Raw genomic sequence first — 19637 nt, 5'->3', positions numbered from 1 at the left:
TCACAACATCTTTCGATGTAGTCCAACAGAGTTGTGAAAAATGCACTCCGTTCGATACATTTTATAAGCAGTTGCCTTAGAGATCCCTACAAAACAAAAACAGCTGGTTGATCGCTGCCGACATAATTTCTTGAAAAGAGAAACAAGTGTGAATATTTTTCGAAGAATTTGTTATAAAATAAAAAAATACAAACTAAAGTTGCGAACATTTTTGTGGTAATTTACGAGACGGTAATTTTTAATGGAGTGGAGTCCATGCCGAGAGCTGAACTAGTGATGGGAAGGCAACATAAAAACCCTTTAGGATGACGAAGCAAAATCAGTTGTGTTTGGATTAAATCATGGATAGGCAATGTGCGCTTACTGAGAGCAAGTGAGCATACATTTCAATGCATTTTACATTGAAGTTTTCGCTCACTTGCTCTCAGTAAGCGCACATTGCCTATCCATGGTCCATAGATTAAATGGAGAACGGAGGAAGTACACTCAATTGTGATTGAATTTAATGAAAACTTTTTTAATTTATGTTTATATAATAAAGTTCTTTGTATTCTTGTTTTACGCAAATAATAAATGCATTTTATTTATTCTGGGATATTTCGCAATGGCTTGCATTTTTACTGCATCTTTGGATTGATTAAACACACAATCCGAAGAGTGCCTTTAAATTCAATCCAAACGACTACATCGAAAGCTGTGATTTGAATCGAAAACGGAGTGCATCTTAGCTGTGTGCTGTGGAAGCAAAATGGAGTGCATCCTAGCCGCGCGCTCTCTTGTAAAATTCATAAGTTAATTCATAGGAAAAGATGTACTCCAACGGCAAATGTACTGTACACTTGTAGTGATTCAACTGCACCCGCGGATGCAAACTTTTTGCTGGGTTCTTTATGAGGATTTATTTGATATGTCCGTGTTTATACAGGGAAAGTTAATGGGAAAGAAAATTGAGTTTATGGGCGAGGGAGTAGAGAGGAATAAGAGGGGGTACGCACACCTCTGTACTGGCAAATTCTGTTTTGTTTCGTTTTTCTTCGTATACAACCTGAAGTTGGCTGCAGATTTGTTTTTGAATTTTCTTTCATTTTATTTTCTCTGTCGAGAAACAAACAAAAGCGAAGACAATTGAAAAAACCCTTTTGGAGGAAAAACTATTTTTTTAAGCAAAAACAATTCGAAATAAGTGGAAATATCAAAATTAAAATGCAATTCAAGGGTTCCTTTAATAATTAATTGTTTATCACTCACGTCCATTTTTACTTTTCATTACAATTTTGCCTTGGCTTTGTTTTTGAACGGCGCAATGAGAAAATGAGTGTGAAGAAGAATAAGAAAAATTATAAAATTGACACAAACATGATTTCCGTGTCTAAACAACAAGGAAATTTTTAAAGAAATTGAGAAGAAAAGTTTTCTTTCCAGTTTGAATGTCTAAACACGGTCTATATAAGCAATGAAATTGACATTTGAAACCCAGTGGGTTTGTTAAATCCCGTTATATATAAACGTACTATTAGGTTACCCTGCATTTACAAATGACAGGACAGTTGAGTACATGTATTGATTGTCAAAATCCCACAACTTGCCTGTGTGACGTAGGCGTCCCGACAACTGCAAAAACAGTTGTAAAATTTTGAATGAAAGTCATCGATTTCTTTTTGTTTTCCGTTCACATAGTTTGTTTTTGTTCATGTTCTTTTGTTTTCAACACATTTCAATTATTATCTCACTTATTTTTATAAAAATGTCAAAAATTTGTCTTCCCTACTATCTGTGAAAAAATGATGGACAGCTGGGAAGACAAACGACAAATGTATGTATGTGTTAGTAAAACAGAGTTGTATTTGAAACAAACTGCCTGGTGTAAACGCATAGTTATTTTTATTGAGATAGCTGATAAATATTTTGTGAAATAGTACATGAAAGAAGGTGATAACATAGTACCAATTGACGTCTTCATTTACTGACAAAACATATTTTTAATCAAAAATAAATAACAAATATTTCGCTTCTATCAAGAATATATGTGTAAAAAAATCTTTATTTGAATTTTGCGAAGAATATTTTAACGTTTCTTCTTACTTTTGTGGATATTTCGCGCAAAAAAATTTACATAAAATGAAGACTACGTCCTGGGGCTGGATTCTTGTTCTATGTAAATTCGAAATGGAAAATATTTTCTTCATATGGTATGTTCCTTTACATTTGAAAATAGGTGTGTCTTTTTTACTTACTGAATGTTGCTGAAACATTTTTTCAGCAACTTTTCCTTTACACAACTGTCAAAATTTGCAACATTAGTAATAAAAATAATACCAGCAAAATTAGTAAAAGTTCTACGCTGCTCTCAAATGAATTGTATGGTGTCTGAAGAAAAGGAACGCTTCTCGAGTAAAAAGTGGGAAAACTCGAAGGCTTGCACGTAAAGGAATAGAGCTATAAATTTTTTCATTTGACATTTATTTTCTATATAAAATCTTTCATTTCACATTTTCATAGAAAGATATATGAGCCCCTGAATTCGTCTTCTGGATCACCTTGCTAAATTCGTCTTCGCCGGTAATAAGTCTGTCTGGTTACTTTCCCAGCAAGAATTGTCCAGCAAGAACTTTCTCAGAGAGTAAGGGGTTTTTATTCTCTTTTGCTAGAAAATTGTAAAAAGTAAGCAGACACCTTCCCAGCAAAAACCAGCAAGCAATCAGCTGACTTGCCAAAACAGAACAATTTGTCTGCCAACAAAGGAAGCAAACACGTTGTATTTTATTAAAAATAAAAAAGAAAATGAAACAAAAAAGTATTTTTCCACTTTACAAATTTGTTCTCCATAAAACAATACAATTAGACTATGTTATTTCCACAATAAAATTGTTTTTAATGTTCACAAACATAAATCAACAAAAAACTAAAAACGGCTGATTGATTGTTTTCAGGAAGAAGAAGAGCTTGCAAGTGCTTGCTAGAAGAAATTTGTCCAGCAAGAATTTGCAAGCTCTCAGTGAAAGAACTGTCAAAATGTCTCTCTCGAATCGCTCTCTTTTGCTGGTTTTTTGTGTTAACAGACGACTTCCAGCAACAATTGGTACAAATTGTTACAAATTTTAGGGTAACCAGACACAGCTAATGTCTTTTTCTTTTGTAAACAAGTTGTAATCTAGTGTTAAACTAATTTGATGTGTTACCAAAACACTTCAGATATTACATCCTGCGTTTCCATCCCTGCTTTGACAACAGAAAAACAACTCTGTACAAACAGCTGATAACCTGACTTTTCTAAACATTGCAAATTTATAAAAAATTGAATATTAATTAGATTTATTAATAAAACAACATTATTGTGAATAAATTATTGAAACATTGCTTTGAAGAGGTAAGTAAAATATTCGCCAGTTATGCAAAATTAGGTATTTCAAAATATAAACAAACAGTTGACATAATTGCTCACACAGAGAGAACAACAACACAAAACGAATCTCAATTTGTATCTCCCCCCATTCAACACTGTTGACGGCCCATTCGCTTGTTAGTGCTCGCGTAATTGTGTACGTGCGCGAAGTACATTATTTTGTACGACGAAAGCCGGAAATATTTTCAATCGAAAAATAAATATTTTGTTCATTAAAATGATAAGCGATTAGATACCTACTGAAAATATGAAACGAATAGATACTCTGATAGATGATGTTACCGAAATAACTATACTATAATAGAAACAAACCAACAAAAAAATTATGATAAATTAGAAACAGTGCCAAAGAATAAAAAACGAAAGGAGAGAGACAGAAAAAGTGTTATTACGTAGCAAGTGCACAGTATCAACAATAACACCCATTGAATTGGAGCGGTGAGACTTACTTGGGTGACGAAACGTAATTTGGTGGCTGAGGCAGGCAATTAAAGTTAACACCACAAATAGCTGACTGGGTGCCTCTTTATTGGACAACATCGAAACGAGGCGCGTTTTGCATGACGCACTAACACCACACAATGGATAACAACCACCGTGCTGGCAACAACAGCATTGGACTTACCACATTAGAACTTGGCAGCAATAGCAATAACATTGGAGGAAGTACGTCCAGTTTAAATTCCAAAGAGGCTAGACAACAAAAAGAAGATGTCACATTGTATTTTAAGAAAATTGGCAGTGCCCTGTTCTATGGCATGGCCTCCTTTATGATAACAGTTATCAACAAAACTGTATTGACCTCATACAAATTCCCATCCTTCCTATTTCTAAGTTTGGGGCAGCTGGCTGCAAGTATTGTGGTACTTGGTCTCGGCAAACGTCTGAAAATCGTTTCCTTTGCCCCACTGCAGCGGAACACATTTAGGAAAATATTCCCACTGCCTCTAATATTTCTGGGAAACATGATGTTCGGATTGGGAGGTACTCAGGCCTTGAGTTTACCCATGTTTGCAGCTCTACGCAGATTTTCCATACTGATGACAATGCTCTTGGAACTAAGGATTCTGGGTATAAGACCCTCAACTGCCGTTCAGGTCAGTGTTTATGGTATGATTGGCGGAGCACTGCTGGCTGCCTCTGATGATCTTTCCTTCAATATGCAAGGCTATACCTATGTAATGATTACAAATGCCATGACAGCGGCGAATGGCGTGTTCGTCAAAAAGAAATTGGATACCTCGGAAATAGGAAAATATGGACTTATGTTCTATAATTCCCTATTCATGTTATTACCCGCCCTGCTGATAACCTATGCCACCGGTGATTGGGATAATTCTATTGCCTTTGGCCAATGGCATAATCCATACTTTGTTATACAGTTCCTACTGAGCTGTTTTATGGGATTCATCCTATCCTACAGCACAATCTTATGTACGCAATATAACTCGGCCTTGACAACGACTATCGTGGGCTGCCTGAAGAACATATGTGTCACATATTTGGGCATGTTTATTGGTGGTGATTATGTTTTCTCTTGGCTGAACTGCATCGGCATCAATATCAGTGTATTTGCTAGTCTTCTCTATACCTATGTCACTTTCCGCCGGAAACAGTCACCCGATAAGGAATTACTACTACCCACAACAACAAAAAGTGAAGCGGTTTAGAGATTTCTTTCTTGGTACGCGTTACTTTCTTGCCCCTATTTTATTTTTTGTGAGGGCAAGAAGCCAAAGCATTTTGTCGAGTGATCATCAAGAAAAATGAGTACATTGCCGTCTGGTGGGGTGGTTGTGTGCTGTTGTTGTTGCTGGCGGAGTAGACGACGAATATCGCGCAATCATGTGCTGTTGCGGCTGTTTTTGTTTGTTGTTGTGATCACAAAGAATACATTTCATTGCTGTTGTGTACTAACAGTCGTCGACTCCAATGCGGTAAATGTACATACGTCATGATTAGGATTAGTTATAAATTAATTTTTGTTTTCTGTATATTCTTCTTTTTTGTATTATAATTTATATTGTATTTATGTATTGTATTATGTTTGCGTAGAATAGGCTGTATTGAAAAAGATTTTTTTTTAATTTTATTTTATAAAAATATAAAAAAAAATTTAACGTTGATAACGAAATATTAAAAAAAAAAAACTAATTACCTTCTCATATCGTGTATGTGCCAATAGTTGTTAAATTAAATGCGAGCTACAGATGTATAATATGTATGTCAATAGGACTTTGATATTATAAGATTATGTTTATCTGTAGAATATTTTTTACCAAAATTTAAGAATTTCATTGAAAATAGAACGTTTCCATTGGAATAAAATATATTAACTATGAAGAATTGAACAAAAGACTTTTCGAATTTTATTTAGAAAAAATATGAATCAAACATGTTTGGATGTTGGAAATGTTTGTCACAGTTTTGGTGTCAGTGATCACATTTACATATGGTCCATTCATTATGGGATAAATTCATACTTTCAAGAGTTGAAGAGGGCCTTAATTTCCAATTATAGGTACATGGGCCGCCACCCAAAAACTTCTATCTAGTTTTTCATCCGCTATTTTAGCACCTCTGAATATCTCTCGCGTTTCAAATTTGGACATAAGACGAGCTGGCCAACTATGCTCGGATCGAAATGAAATTTTTATCACAGGTAGATCTCGTCACCTTGATCACAAATATATATAATATTTGTTGCGGAAGTCCATACTTCCCGAGGTATGGGCCTTTGAAGTTCCAAAAATTCCTTTGTTAAAGGCCAGCTGATAAGAGAAAAATTTTAAATTAAAAAAAAAACTTGTTCCCGTGCCCTAGATTTGTACCTGTCCATAGGACAATTTAAAAAAAAAATTTGAGCATAGTGCGTCAACTCAACTTGTTCCCAAATTTGGCACATGCTTTTACAATACTTCTTGGTCCAGTATTACAAAATTCCTTTCCAAGCTCGGGGCCTAGAATATTTAACCCCTTTATACTTTATACACATTGTTACGATTAGAAATGTGACCCTGTATGGGTATAACCCTACATATGTTAATACCAAATCCGATTCAGACAATTTGGTGTCGACATAGCCATGTTCATCCCACTGTAAGTATGCGATGTCTGTTTGGGTATCTGGTGCAGTCGAGAACTCTCGAAAGGAGTAACCAATTCCGTTCAAACTTTGTGTCTGGTTATATTTCTTCCGGACATGGACTGGTTCAGGAAACTTCTAAAACTTCTTTTATAGCCCATGCTATTTATTATTAAAAAATGGAATCCGTTCACCACAAAACCGTTTAATTCACTTTTACTTTTTTCTTTTAAACATTTTAAGAATTTTGCAAATTTTTAGGTTCGGGAAAACACACGATGACCAATGACAGCGGGTTCTTTGGTACCTGATTGACACGGCGGCCAACCCAGCATCAACCTATGCTTCTGCGCAGGTTTCTATGCTGCTACAGCAACAACGAACTTCCTTTGCTAGTCGAACGCTTTAAGATCTTACCGTAGCCACCTAATAACCAGTGACCGCTTCTCTTGGAGACATTTGGTCCATTGGATTCTTCCTTGATTGGTTAGTGCTTGTTGTTTCTAAGTTCATTTTTATGTCCTCAGCATTTATGCTAACGAGGGTATATACACTTTCATACGAGCAAAATGTGCCTCATCGAAATAATGGTTTTAGACACCAAGTATGTTTGGACGAATTGTGTTTCAGACAATTTGGAGTCGATTTAGCAATGTCCGTCCGTCTGGCTGGCTAGTGCGCACGATAACTCTCGAACGGATTAACCAAATGTGGCTTTTGTCCAAACTTAGTTTAAGTTCGAAGATGGGTTATATCGGTCCACACCTTGCGGTACCTCCCCCACAAAAGTTCGAAAATGTTCGGAAAACTTTTGCGCACGATAACTCTTGAATGGAGTAACCGATTTGGTTCATACTTTGCAGATCGTTAAATTTTTACCAATCTTAGATGAGGTCCAAATATGGATTAATCGGTCCACTCCTTCGGGTACCTCCCACACAAAATTTGGGATAAGTTCAGGTTAGGACGTGTTCTCGAATCGCTTTGATTTTTGTTGTAACAACTTGTATTCACGGCCCCCCACACGAAGGTACAAGTTTCATCAGGGACAAAACCATACTTTCTGAGAAAATTGCCTGAAAGGTTCAAAACCCCCCTATGACACCGTGTGCAGTGGTTGGAGTGCAAGATAACTCTCGAACGGATCTGCCGATTCGATCTAAAATTTGGCCTTAGTAATATTTTGTCCAAACATAGTTTAAGTTTGAAGATAAGCCACATCGGTCCACTTCTTCAGGTACCTCCCCCAGAAAACTTTAAAAATGTTCGGAAAATTTGTTCATATCGTAACTCTTTTAGGGAGCGGCCGAATTGGTCCATACTTTACAAATCCTAATATATCTACTAGATATAGATCAGGTTCAAATATGGACTATATTTGTCCACTCCATCCGGTACCTCCCTCGGATAAGTTCACTTTAAGACCAGCTATCGAATCACTTTGATTTTTGTTGATGCAACTTGTATTCGCTGCCTCAATTACGATGGTAAACATTTTTTCAGGGGCAAGTCCATACCTCTTGAGCAAACATCCCGAAGGGTGTAAAAACCCCCTATGGCACCATATGTAGTGGCTGGAGATCCACTTCCATAATGGTCAATGTCGATCCATTGCTTTTAGTATCTCCTCCGCAAAACTTTTGATCTCTAATCCTAATGAACATTTTTGTTGTTGTCAAATTCCCAAACATTTTAAAAACCCATAAATACATACGTTTTTTGAAAAAAAAAAAAAATATTTCAATATATACAGGCTGAGGGTATATCTCTGTTGGTAAAGCCGACTGATACTGTTTTACTTGTTTTTTTTTATAAATTTGAAAAATTTTGCAAATTTTTAGGTTCGGGAAAACACACGATGATCAATGGCAGCGGGTTCTTTGGTACCTGATTGACACGGCGGCCAACCCAGCATCAACCTATGATTCTGCGCAGGTTTCTATGCAGCTACAACAACAACGGACTTCCTTTGCTAGTCGAACGCTTTAAGACCTTAGCGCAGCCACCTAATAACCAGTGACCGCTTCACTTGGAGACATTTGGTCCATTGTATTCTTTCTTGATTGGTTAGTGCTTGATGTTGTAACAACATATTATATGTTTCTAAGTTCACTTTTCTGCTTAATCTGACTCTATCAGAGAAAGGTGCAGTGAGTTTTGCGGACATGTACATGTTTTGTAAGGTGCCAACAATCCTTGACCTATAGGAATTTAGATGTTAAACCTTCTCTGGTTTGTAGTGGCAGTTGATGCTTCTCAGCTGCGATAGATGGACCTCATTCGCACGATGGTTTTTATGACATCAAACTTGCTTGATAGGCACGCTGATCTAGGGAATCTCTCTTGTAAGATTAGACCTTTTTCTAGATCATGAAGATCCCTCCAGAAATTCCTGGTTGAATAGTCCTATCCACCATACGGTGATTAGAGTGACTCTCATGGTAACACCTAAGCAAGTACTACAAGAAGAATCTCGACTCATCATGCGGATGGTGCACTGTTGCAGTTGCAGGTTTGACTATTTTTCCATCGCATTGAACTTGTAGTCGCGGACTACACTGACGGCGCATAGTTTAACACAGACCTACCTATCGCATTATATGTGGTCCACAAGGTTTCTTCTTTCTTTCTTCACCCCAAGTACTGCCGCTTAGGGACTTGAGGACCTTGTTCCTATATCTCAGCTTGTAGCAGATAGCTGTGACATGCGCGGACAATGTAAACATTCTGTCGAATCTGACCCCTAGAATCTTGAGGTAGTTAGTGGCCGGAATTCCGTTAGCATCTACCAGGACATTCAACTCTATGGAAATATTCAGCCTTTCTCAAATGGCAGTAGGGAAGGTACCCAACGCCAAGATCGTACAATCATCCGTATACGTAACGATCTCAGTGCCATCTGGAGGGTGTGGAATACAGGAAAGGTAGTGGTTAAACCATTCCGGAAAATAATTCACCCTTATATGGGTGGAGATGGCTATTTGTGGGAATGAGTCTTTTGCTAAGTCCCGGGCCACACTAAGAGTACTTTCACTGAAATTTTGACATGAAAGTAAAAGAAAATGTAAAATAAAACGGCCTGTTTGTTTCATACGAATATTGCAACAAAGCAAAATTGCAGAACACATGAAACCGTGTACACTAGTTTCTTGAAATTATGCATTTTTCCCAAAAAACGCTAAGTTTCATGTCAAAATTTCATTGAAATTACTCTAGTGTGGCCCGGGACTAACAACATAAGGCAACATAAGCGAAATCGGTCTGATAGATTGATCTTTACTAACATCCAGGGACACGATGTGAGAGGTCTATGTTGAAAAATTTGGTAAGATACTAACTCCGAACTGTATGAGCAAGCAGTTTCAGCATTAACATAAAGATAATAGGGTCGTTCTTAAAATGTTCTTAGGAAATACATAAATACAGTAAAACCATGGCAAATACAGTAAAACCAGATTTGAATAAAAATGTAAAAATAAAGCATTTAAAACTGTCGTGGGTCCTTTTTATTACACGTTTAAGATGAACATAAATATTTTATTTTAGCAAATTTCGAAGTTATAAATTTTAAAAACAAACCCACTGAGTTTTAAATGTCAATTCCATTGGGTATACGTCAAGTAAATCCTCATAAAGAAGGTTAACCCGACAAAAACCTATAATGTAAGCAGGCTATAATTTAGAGGCATGCCTAAATACGCCCGCCCGTATGCCCAAAGCGTTGGTGGTGAAAAATTTGGAACACATATTTTCTTATGAATACTACCGTAAATTTGCTTGAACTGCCCTAGTATTCAAATGTTTTCATTGGCAACTTAGTTTTTATAACATAATGTTTTTATACCCTACACCACACTGTGGTAAGGGGTATTATGTCTTTGTGCATTTGTAAGTAACATACAAATGGAAACGAAATAGACCCATAGTTCCTTTTGGGGATATACATATAATCACTTTCTGAGTCGATTTATGCATGTCCGTCTGTCCATATATTTTTGTTCGCAACGTACAGGTCGCATTTTTTGTCCGATTCAGCTGAAAATTGGGGAATACAATTTTTGTAGCCATAGGAAGAAAAGCTATTGCTTTTGGTGAAAATCGGTTCAGATTTGGATATACCTGTCTTATATATTTTCGGCCGATTTGACGTATTTGCTGCACCAAACACGCTATATACGTTCGATTTTGATGAAATTTGGAATATTTGACTGAATTCGGTCTAAAAATAAATGTGCCAAATTACATCGAAATCGGTTCAGATTTGGATATAGCTCCCATATATATTTTCATCCGATTTGACGTATTTGCTGCACCAAACACGCTATATAGGTCCGATTTTGATGAAATTTGGGATGTGTGACTGAATTCGATCTAGAAATATGTATGCCAAATTATATCGAAATCGGTTCAGATTTGGATATAGCTCCCATATATATTTTCTGCCGATTTGACGTATTTGCTGCATCAAACACGCTACATACGCACGATTTTGATAAAATTTGGAATGTGTGACTGAACTCGGTCTAGAAATAAATGTTTCAAATTATATCGAAATCGGTTCAGATTTGGATATAGCTCCCATATATATTTTCGGCCGATTTGACGTATTTACTGCACCAAACACGCTACATACGTCCGATTTTGATAAAATTTGGAATGTGTGACTAAACTAGGTCTAGAAATAAATGTTTCAAATTACATCTGATAATAAATGTGCCATATTATATCGAAATCGGTTCAGATTTGGATATAGCTCACATATATATTTTCGGCCGATATGACGTATTTGCTGCACCAAACAGGCTATATACTTCCGATTTAGATGAAATTTGGATTGTATGACGGAACTCGGTCTAGAAATAAGTGTGCCAAATTATATCGAAATCGGTTAAGATTTGCATATAGCTTCCATATATATTTTCAGCCGATTTGACGTATTTGCTGCACCAAACACGCTATATACGCACGAGTTTGATGAAATTTGGGATGTGTGACTGAATTCGATCTAGAAATATGTATGCCAAATTACATCGAAATCGGTTCAGATTTGGATATGGCTCCCATATATATTTTCGGCCGATTCCAGGTATTTGCTGCACCAAACATGCTATATACGTTTGATTTCGATGAAATATTTGTGACTGAATTCGGTCAAAAAATAAATGTGCAAAATTACATCGAAATCGGTTCAGATTTGGATATAGCTCCCATGTATATTTTCGTCCGATTTGACGTATTTGCTGCACCAAACACGCTACATACGTCCGATTTTGATAAAATTTGGAATGTGTGACTAAACTAGGTCTAGAAATAAATGTTTCAAATTATATCGAAATCGGTTCAGTTTTGGATATAGCTCCCATATATATTTTCAGCCAATTTGACGTATTTGCTGCACTAAACACGCTACTTACGCACGATTTTGATGAAATTTGGAATGTGTGACTGCAATCGGTCTAGAAATAAGTTTGTCGAATTATATCGAAATCGGTTCAGATTTGGATATAGCTTCCATATATATTTTCGCCCGATTTAACGTATTTTCCCAATAAGCATATTGCCGTCGATGTCGAAGATTGTTGAACACATTGTTAAGAATGCTATTGTAGAGTTTATTGATGACCGTAAGTGTTTGAGTAGTTCCCAGTATGGGTTTCGACATGGCCATAGTAGTACTTTGCATTTGTTATGCCTCACTGATCTTATTCGTGATGTTTTCAATGGTTCTGATGTTGGTTTACTTGTTGGTCTTGATTTGTCCAAGGCCTTTGATTCCGTTGATCATGGCCTTCTGCTCCACAAGTTGAGGCATAAGTTTGGTTTTTCTCTTTCTGCCTGTAGGTTGATTTCTTCATATCTAGTGGGTAGGTCCCAGTTTGTGGAGCATAGGGGTGTTCGGTCTGATGTTAGTGATGTTCGGCGTGGTGTCCCGCAGGGTTCGGTGCTTGGGCCCCTTCTGTTTATAATGTTTATCGATGACATTGTGGATTCAATTGCAGGTTCTGGCTATAGTATTTTTATGTATGCGGATGACATCCATGTTTTCTTCAGGAGTGTAAATCTCTTGAATCTGGAGAATTTAGCAAATTCTGTGCTACAATCGCTATCACTTTGGATCTCCTCTAATGGTTTGGCTATCAACTGGGATAAAGCTGAAGCTGTTGTTTTTAATACGCCTGTTAATTCTGTAATTCCTAATATCTGTGTGAGTTCTTCTGTTGTTAATGTTGTTGGTGAGATTCGGTGCTTGGGTGTAGTCATCGATTCTAAGCTTAGTTTTGTAACGCATATTGATGTTCTGTTGTCTCGTGTTCGCTTTCAGCTTAGGAGGCTTTATAGTCTCCAAGTATATTTACCCCTTAATGTTAGGCGGAAAGTTGCTATGTCGTTGTTGATGTCTCATGTAAACTACTGTTTGGAGGTTGTTTCTGGAGCTAGTTCTTCTCAAATGCTGCGTGTTCATAAGATTGTTAATTCTATTGTGCGATATGTGTTTGGTTTGCGACGTGGTGACCATGTTTCGCAATTTGTTGTTAAATTCCTGGGCTTGTCCTTTGACAAGTATGTTGAATATCGCCTTCTTTTATGCCACTATAGGATAATGAAGGACGTCAACTCTCCCCTCTTTAATAAGTTTGTGTTTAATCGATACTTTAGGAATCCTCAATTGTCATTTCCTATATTTTCGTCGTGGATAGGAGAGCATTCTTTTGTTGTTAGGGTTGCAAGATTTTGGAATCGGTTACCTCTTGACCTACGTAATTTTGCTTTCTCCACCTTTGTTTTTAAGAGAAGGTGTTTTGAGCATCTCTCTAATAGATTAATGTTTGTTTACTAGTCACTAGTTACAGGGTATACATTAGGCCGGGGCGATTTGTATGGAAGGAAAAAAGTGTTATCGGGCGCCTGGAGTTTCTGATTCTTGGGATTGTACTGAGCAAAAAAGTCAACTAGACCATATGTCTACGGTGAAAATCGAGCCCCCGGATTTTGACTTGAAGTTTTTTTTCAAGGATTTTTGGATATTTTGGCATATAACAACCAAACCACTGATATTTTCGATCCAACACACAGACAACAATTGTAGCCAAGACAATAATAAAGAACTCTCTAGTACATCGCAAAAGCATTGGAACGCTCCTTCAGGCAGTTATGGCCTCGAGAAGGTGCACATTTTTCGGAAAATATCGATAAATGACACTGTGTTACAAAATGGGACTCAAATTCAGTGGGTTGAAAATCCCTTTTTTAGATGAAAGCCCTTGGTGAGTGTACTAAGAACCCAAAAGGAAATTTTCACCATAGGTCAAGTTTCCGAGATATCGCGTGATTAATGGTTTAATTTTGGCCCTTAATTTGCGAGAAAATAGCTTTATACCTCTGTTAAGCGTTATTGTAGCTTAATTTTGAGATTACATGTCTTCAGTCAAATCGAGTGGTGAATCTTTTTGTAGAATATTTCATCCCTCTAACTCAACTCCTTCCATGTCCTTTTCGTCCTTTATTTTTTTAACCGTAGTAAAAGTACCACAAGATGCGATTTTACAGCATCCAAATGTTCTACAAAAATGTTGATCAGAAGATTTTAGGTACGGTTCTCATTGATGACCAATCGATATTTCCCCGTTTTCATGGTCCTTTTTGACATTTACCTGTATTTTGTTGAGAAAACTATGTTTTGTTTTTATGTATATTCGTTATTGGTCTGTGGTGCATCTGAAATACTTACCATAAATAGCTCTTGTAATGACGAACACGTTAATAACAAATTTTATTGAAGGATAGATCCGGTTATTTAAATTTTTTAACCGGATATTCTGATATCAAAACCGATTTTGGAACCGGTTTTAAGTAACCGATTAACCGAATATGTATATCATTAGAAAGCTAATAAAATGGTCAATCAAATGACAGCAAGTAGCTGATTACATGGTTACTACTTTGTTGGTTCCGAATCTAGAACAAAAAACTGCTTTCTTAAACCGATTTTGATGTAATATCACTGGGTTGACGTGGTTCAAACTTCTGAGTTAATGCGAAATTAATTCATTCTTGATGAACTTTAAGTGCATGATAACAAAACAACATAACACAAATTCATCTCACAATAACTCAGAAGTTTGACCTATGGCATAACTGTCTTTCCAGATTTATAAAATATCTTAATCGACTTTCATCGCCAAAAAGAATTTTTCAACCGAGTGATATTTTACATCAAAATCGGTTTAAGAAAGCGGTTTTTTGTTCTAGATTCGGAACCAACAAAGTAGTAATCATGTAATCAGCTACTTGCTGTCATTTGATTGACCATTTTATTAGCTTTCTAATGATATACATATTCGGTTAATCGGTTACTTAAAACCGGTTCCAAAATCGGTTTTGATATCAGAATATCCGGTTAAAAAATTTAAATAACCGGATCTATCCTTCAATAAAATTTGTTATTAACGTGTTCGTCATTACAAGAGCTATTTATGGTAAGTATTTCAGATGCACCACAGACCAATAACGAATATACATAAAAACAAAACATAGTTTTCTCAACAAAATACAGGTAAATGTCAAAAAGGACCATGAAAACGGGGAAATATCGATTGGTCATCAATGAGAACCGTACCTAAAATCTTCTGATCAACATTTTTGTAGAACATTTGGATGCTGTAAAATCTCATCTTGTGGTACTTTTACTACGGTTCAAAAAATAAAGGACGAAAAGGACATGGAAGGAGTTGAGTTAGAGGGATGAAATATTCTACAAAAAGATTCACCACTCGATTTGACTGAAGACATGTAATCTCAAAATTAAGCTACAATAACGCTTAACAGAGGTATAAAGCTATTTTCTCGCAAATTAAGGGCCAAAATTAAACCATTAATCACGCGATATCTCGGAAACTTGACCTATGGTGAAAATTTCCTTTTGGGTTCTTAGTACACTCACCAAGGGCTTTCATCTAAAAAAGGGATTTTCAACCCACTGAATTTGAGTCCCATTTTGTAACACAGTGTCATTTATCGATATTTTCCGAAAAATGTGCACCTTCTCGAGGCCATAACTGCCTGAAGGAGCGTTCCAATGCTTTTGCGATGTACTAGAGAGTTCTTTATTATTGTCTTGGCTACAATTGTTGTCTGTGTGTTGGATCGAAAATATCAGTGGTTTGGTTGTTATATGCCAAAATATCCAAAAATCCTTGAAAAAAAACTTCAAGTCAAAATCCGGGGGCTTGATTTTCACCGTAGACATATGGTCTAGTTGACTTTTTTGCTCAGTACAATCCCAAAAATCAGAAACTCCAGGCGCCCGTGATGGTGTTCAAATCGCCCCACTCTAGTATACATATATACTTGTGATTTTTGTGGCTGGGGAGCCATATTTATATTGTTTGTTTTTTTTGGACTTTTTTTATGGATGTGGTTCCTGTAGACCTTCTATGTTCACTCTAGTGATTGAGTGAAACATAGCATTTATTGTGTAGGGACGTCCCTTGCTCATCTCCCCTCCACTTTTCTTAACATTTGTTAAGTGAAGTGCAGTGGTTAGTGGCTATGAATAGGGAGTCTATTTATATTTGTATTTCAATGAATTCCTTTGATAGTCATTAATCATAGTATGCATAGTATTTATGTATATATTTTATTTATGTATTTATATATATATATATATTTAATTTTAATTATTTACTTCTAAGTTCTTGGTGTTTGGATATTGTAGTATTTAGTTATTGGCCATGTTGGCTTTTTTATATTACAATTGATGAATAAATGAAATGAAATGAAATATAATATAATGAATATAAAACAATAGAATATCTCAAATAAATCATTACTGCACTAAACACGCTACTTACGCACGATTTTGATGAAATTTGAAATGTGTGACTGCACTCGGTCTAGAAATAAGTTTGTCGAATTATATCGAAGTCGGTTCAGATTTGGATATAGCTCCCATATATATTTTCGGCCGATATGACGTATTTGCTGCATCAAACAGGCTATATACTTCCGATTTTGATGAAATTTGCATGGTATGACTGAACTGTGCCAAATTATATCGAAATCGGTTCAGATTTTCGGCCGATATATATTTTCGGCCGATTTTTTGTCTGCACCAAACACCCTATATACGTCCGATTATGATGAAATTTGGAATCTGTGACGGAATTTTGCCTAGTAATAGGTGTACCGTATTATATAGAAATCAGTTCAAATTGATATATGTATGTATATACATATCTCCTATATATTTTACATATTCACAGTGATGTAGGGTATCATATAGTCGGCCCCGCCCGGCTATGATCCTTTCCTTGCTGGTGTTTTTATTGTAAAATTGTTAGTTGTTGTAATTCATGTAAACACCTTACTTCTTACACCATAGTTTTACTATTGAAATAGTACCAAAAGGGATCTTTATTGTATTCTAATTCAAAAGTAGCAATAAAAGGAAGAACCGCTAATCGTTTAATAATTTAGATATTTTTAGCATTATGTCAAATAGCAATTAGTAATATGAGTTTTGTTGTTGTTGTATGATTAAGTTATTATACAATTTATTGATTGATGACATACATATTGTTATCTATTACTAATTATACAAATTAATATGTATAATAATTGGTCTGTTCCAGTACTGCAAGAATCTCCTAATTTTTACTATTTTTTTCGATAACATAAAGGAAAAAATGTTATCGTAGTAAAAAATAGTAGCTTCTTGCAGGTTCTGGAACAGAACATATATTGACATTTTCTTATAACTTTACTTTCTTAAACAATTATACAAATACAATAAAACATTTTCAGTACAGCCTATTGCATTTAATTAATGTTATTAAATTGTTACACATGTTTTTATATGTAGTAAAGTTAGAACTTAAATAAAAGGAAATGAAAATATTAATACATATTTGCCATAAACCACGCAAGCATTTGTGGGCATTAAACACACAAAATAATTTTAAGTTTTCTGATGTTGATAGTATTTCTCATTCAAAATTTGCTGATGTTTGCTGGAAATAAAAAAACACATGTCTAAATATGTGTACATTCATACATAAAACATACGAGAATAATTTAAAATTTAATTTTTATAAAGTATTTCTTGTGTTATTTGTATTCGTCCAACTACGTTGAGTATTTTGATAAGACGAAAAAAAAGTACATTGCAAATTCAGTTTGTGACCGGGAAATTTCAATGTTTTCAGGTAGTTTGTTTTTTCTGTTTTCCTCAGCATTTGTAATTGTTATTAAAAATTGTTAACATAAATATTTACATATACATATGCTTTGTAGTTCTCTTCAAAAGAATGATTTTTTGCAATTATGCAAGTACACAAACAAATGTATAAACTATTTACACAGTTCAATATTGTAAAATCAATTAATTAATTTGCAAATAAGATTCATGGGGTCATTGTTATATACATATGTCTGCGATAGTTAAAATTGTGATATACATGCCTTACACTATACTCAAATTTTTATTTTTGGTTGGAATATGAAAAGAGACACAATTTTTGAGAGAATAAACTCAAAAGAAAGGTCCTTATGTGTATGGATTAAGGGTTATTACATGTTCTATCAAACAGGACAAGTTAAAAGTCGATAAAAATTTCCTCATATTAAAACGTTAGTGCCTTCCTGAGCTTTTGATGGCTTAAGAATTCAAAAACAAGAAATAACACCGGAGTTTTGTATTTACACGTTTTATATGTTACTAAAATTACTATCTATAACTGTCATTAAAGCCAATTAATATCCTACGGAGGATAGTATAATATTGAGACTTAATAAAAGTTTCTTCAAAAATATCTGGCACACAGTTCCACAAGTGTTCTCCGGTGCATACTTACTTTTGAGACATACAACAAGTAAGAACGGCGTTAAGTTCGGCCGGGCCGAACTTGTTATACCCTCCACCACAAGTTGTATTGAAGTAAAATGGAATAATTAGTTTTCTTTCGTGTATGAAGAAGACTTAATACTAAATTTCAGCAATTTAGGTAAAACAATGTGAGGTACCATTCTATGGGGGCTATTTCAAAACGTCGATCTATACCGACAAATTTCTGACGGAAAGTTTTTAGGCTCAAAGAAGACTAAATACCAAATTTCCTATATATATATATATATATATATATATATATATATATATATATATATATATATATATAAGAGAATGTGGCTAAAACTTAAAAAAATACCGAAAATCAAGAAGTACTCTTCTATGGGGATATAGGAAGACGTGGACCTATACTGATAATACTCTTCTGGAATATTTTATATTTCGGTGGAATATTGAGGCTAGAACGTTCAAATATGAAGGCATGGACCGATACCGACAAAGTTCTGGGGGAAAGTTTTTACCACCAACGTAGATTAAGTACCAAATTTCAGCCATTTCGGTGTGATAATGAATCTGAAACCTTCAAAATACCGAAAATCGGGAGGTACCGTTCTATGGGGGCTATATGAAGGTGTGGACCGATACCGACAAAATTCTGGGGGAAAGTTTTATACCCCTAAAGAAGACTACGTGCCAAAATTTCAGCCATTTTGGTAGGATAATGAAGCTAAAACCTTCAAAATACCGAAAATCGGGAGGTACCTTTCTATGGGGGTTATATGAAGGTGTGGACCGATACCAACAAAATTCTGGGGGAAAGTTTTATACCCCCAAAGAAGACAACGTACCAAATTTCAGCCATTTTGGTAGGATACTGAAGCTAAAACCTTAAAAATACCGAAAATCGGGAGGTACCGTTCTATGGGGGCTATATGAAGGCATGGACTGATACCGACAAAGTTCTGGGGGAAAGTTTTATACCACCAATGTAGACTAAGTACCAAATTTCAGCCATTTCGGTGTGATAATGAATCTGAAACCTTCAAAATACTGAAAATCGGGAGGTACCGTTCTATGGGGGCTATATGAAGGTGTGGACCGATACCGACAAAATTCTGGGGGAAAGTTTTATACTTCCAAAGAAGACAACGTACCAAATTTCAGCCATTTTGGTAGGATACTGAAGCTAAAACCTTAAAAATACCGAAAATCGGGAGGTACCGTTCTATGGGGGCTATATCAAAACGTGGACCGATATATCCCATTTTCAATACCAACCATCCTGCAAGTAATAAAAACTTCTG

The 19637-nt window shown here is 35.6% G+C and overlaps 2 protein-coding genes across 2 annotated transcripts in view; both read left to right on the top strand.

Moving 5' to 3' along the window:
* Positions 1–3190: 3190 nt before the first annotated feature.
* Coq4 (Coenzyme Q4) overlaps positions 3191–19637 on the top strand; it is a 46502-nt gene continuing 30055 nt past the window's right edge. The window contains exon 1 of the mRNA XM_073985833.1: positions 3191–3367. The gene's annotated coding sequence lies outside the window, so the exon portion shown is untranslated. The remainder of the gene's footprint in view (positions 3368–19637) is intronic.
* frc (UDP-sugar transporter UST74c fringe connection) lies at positions 3392–5759 on the top strand. The gene has a single exon (XM_073985832.1). It carries the CDS (start codon positions 3985–3987, stop codon positions 5071–5073), a length of 1089 nt encoding a protein of 362 aa, XP_073841933.1. The 5' UTR covers positions 3392–3984; the 3' UTR covers positions 5074–5759.

This window comes from Musca autumnalis, unplaced genomic scaffold (genome assembly GCF_047663935.1).
Source record: "Musca autumnalis isolate F117 unplaced genomic scaffold, ASM4766393v1 scaffold_4, whole genome shotgun sequence".
Lineage (NCBI taxonomy): Eukaryota > Metazoa > Arthropoda > Insecta > Diptera > Muscidae > Musca > Musca autumnalis.
Note: the sequence above shows the minus strand (reverse complement) of the source record. Positions and strands in the feature narration are given on the sequence as shown.

Bases quoted from the DNA above. Each gene is read 5' to 3' on its own strand.
- frc (XM_073985832.1), top strand. From the start codon at position 3,985: ATGGATAACAACCACCGTGCTGGCAACAACAGCATTGGACTTACCACA.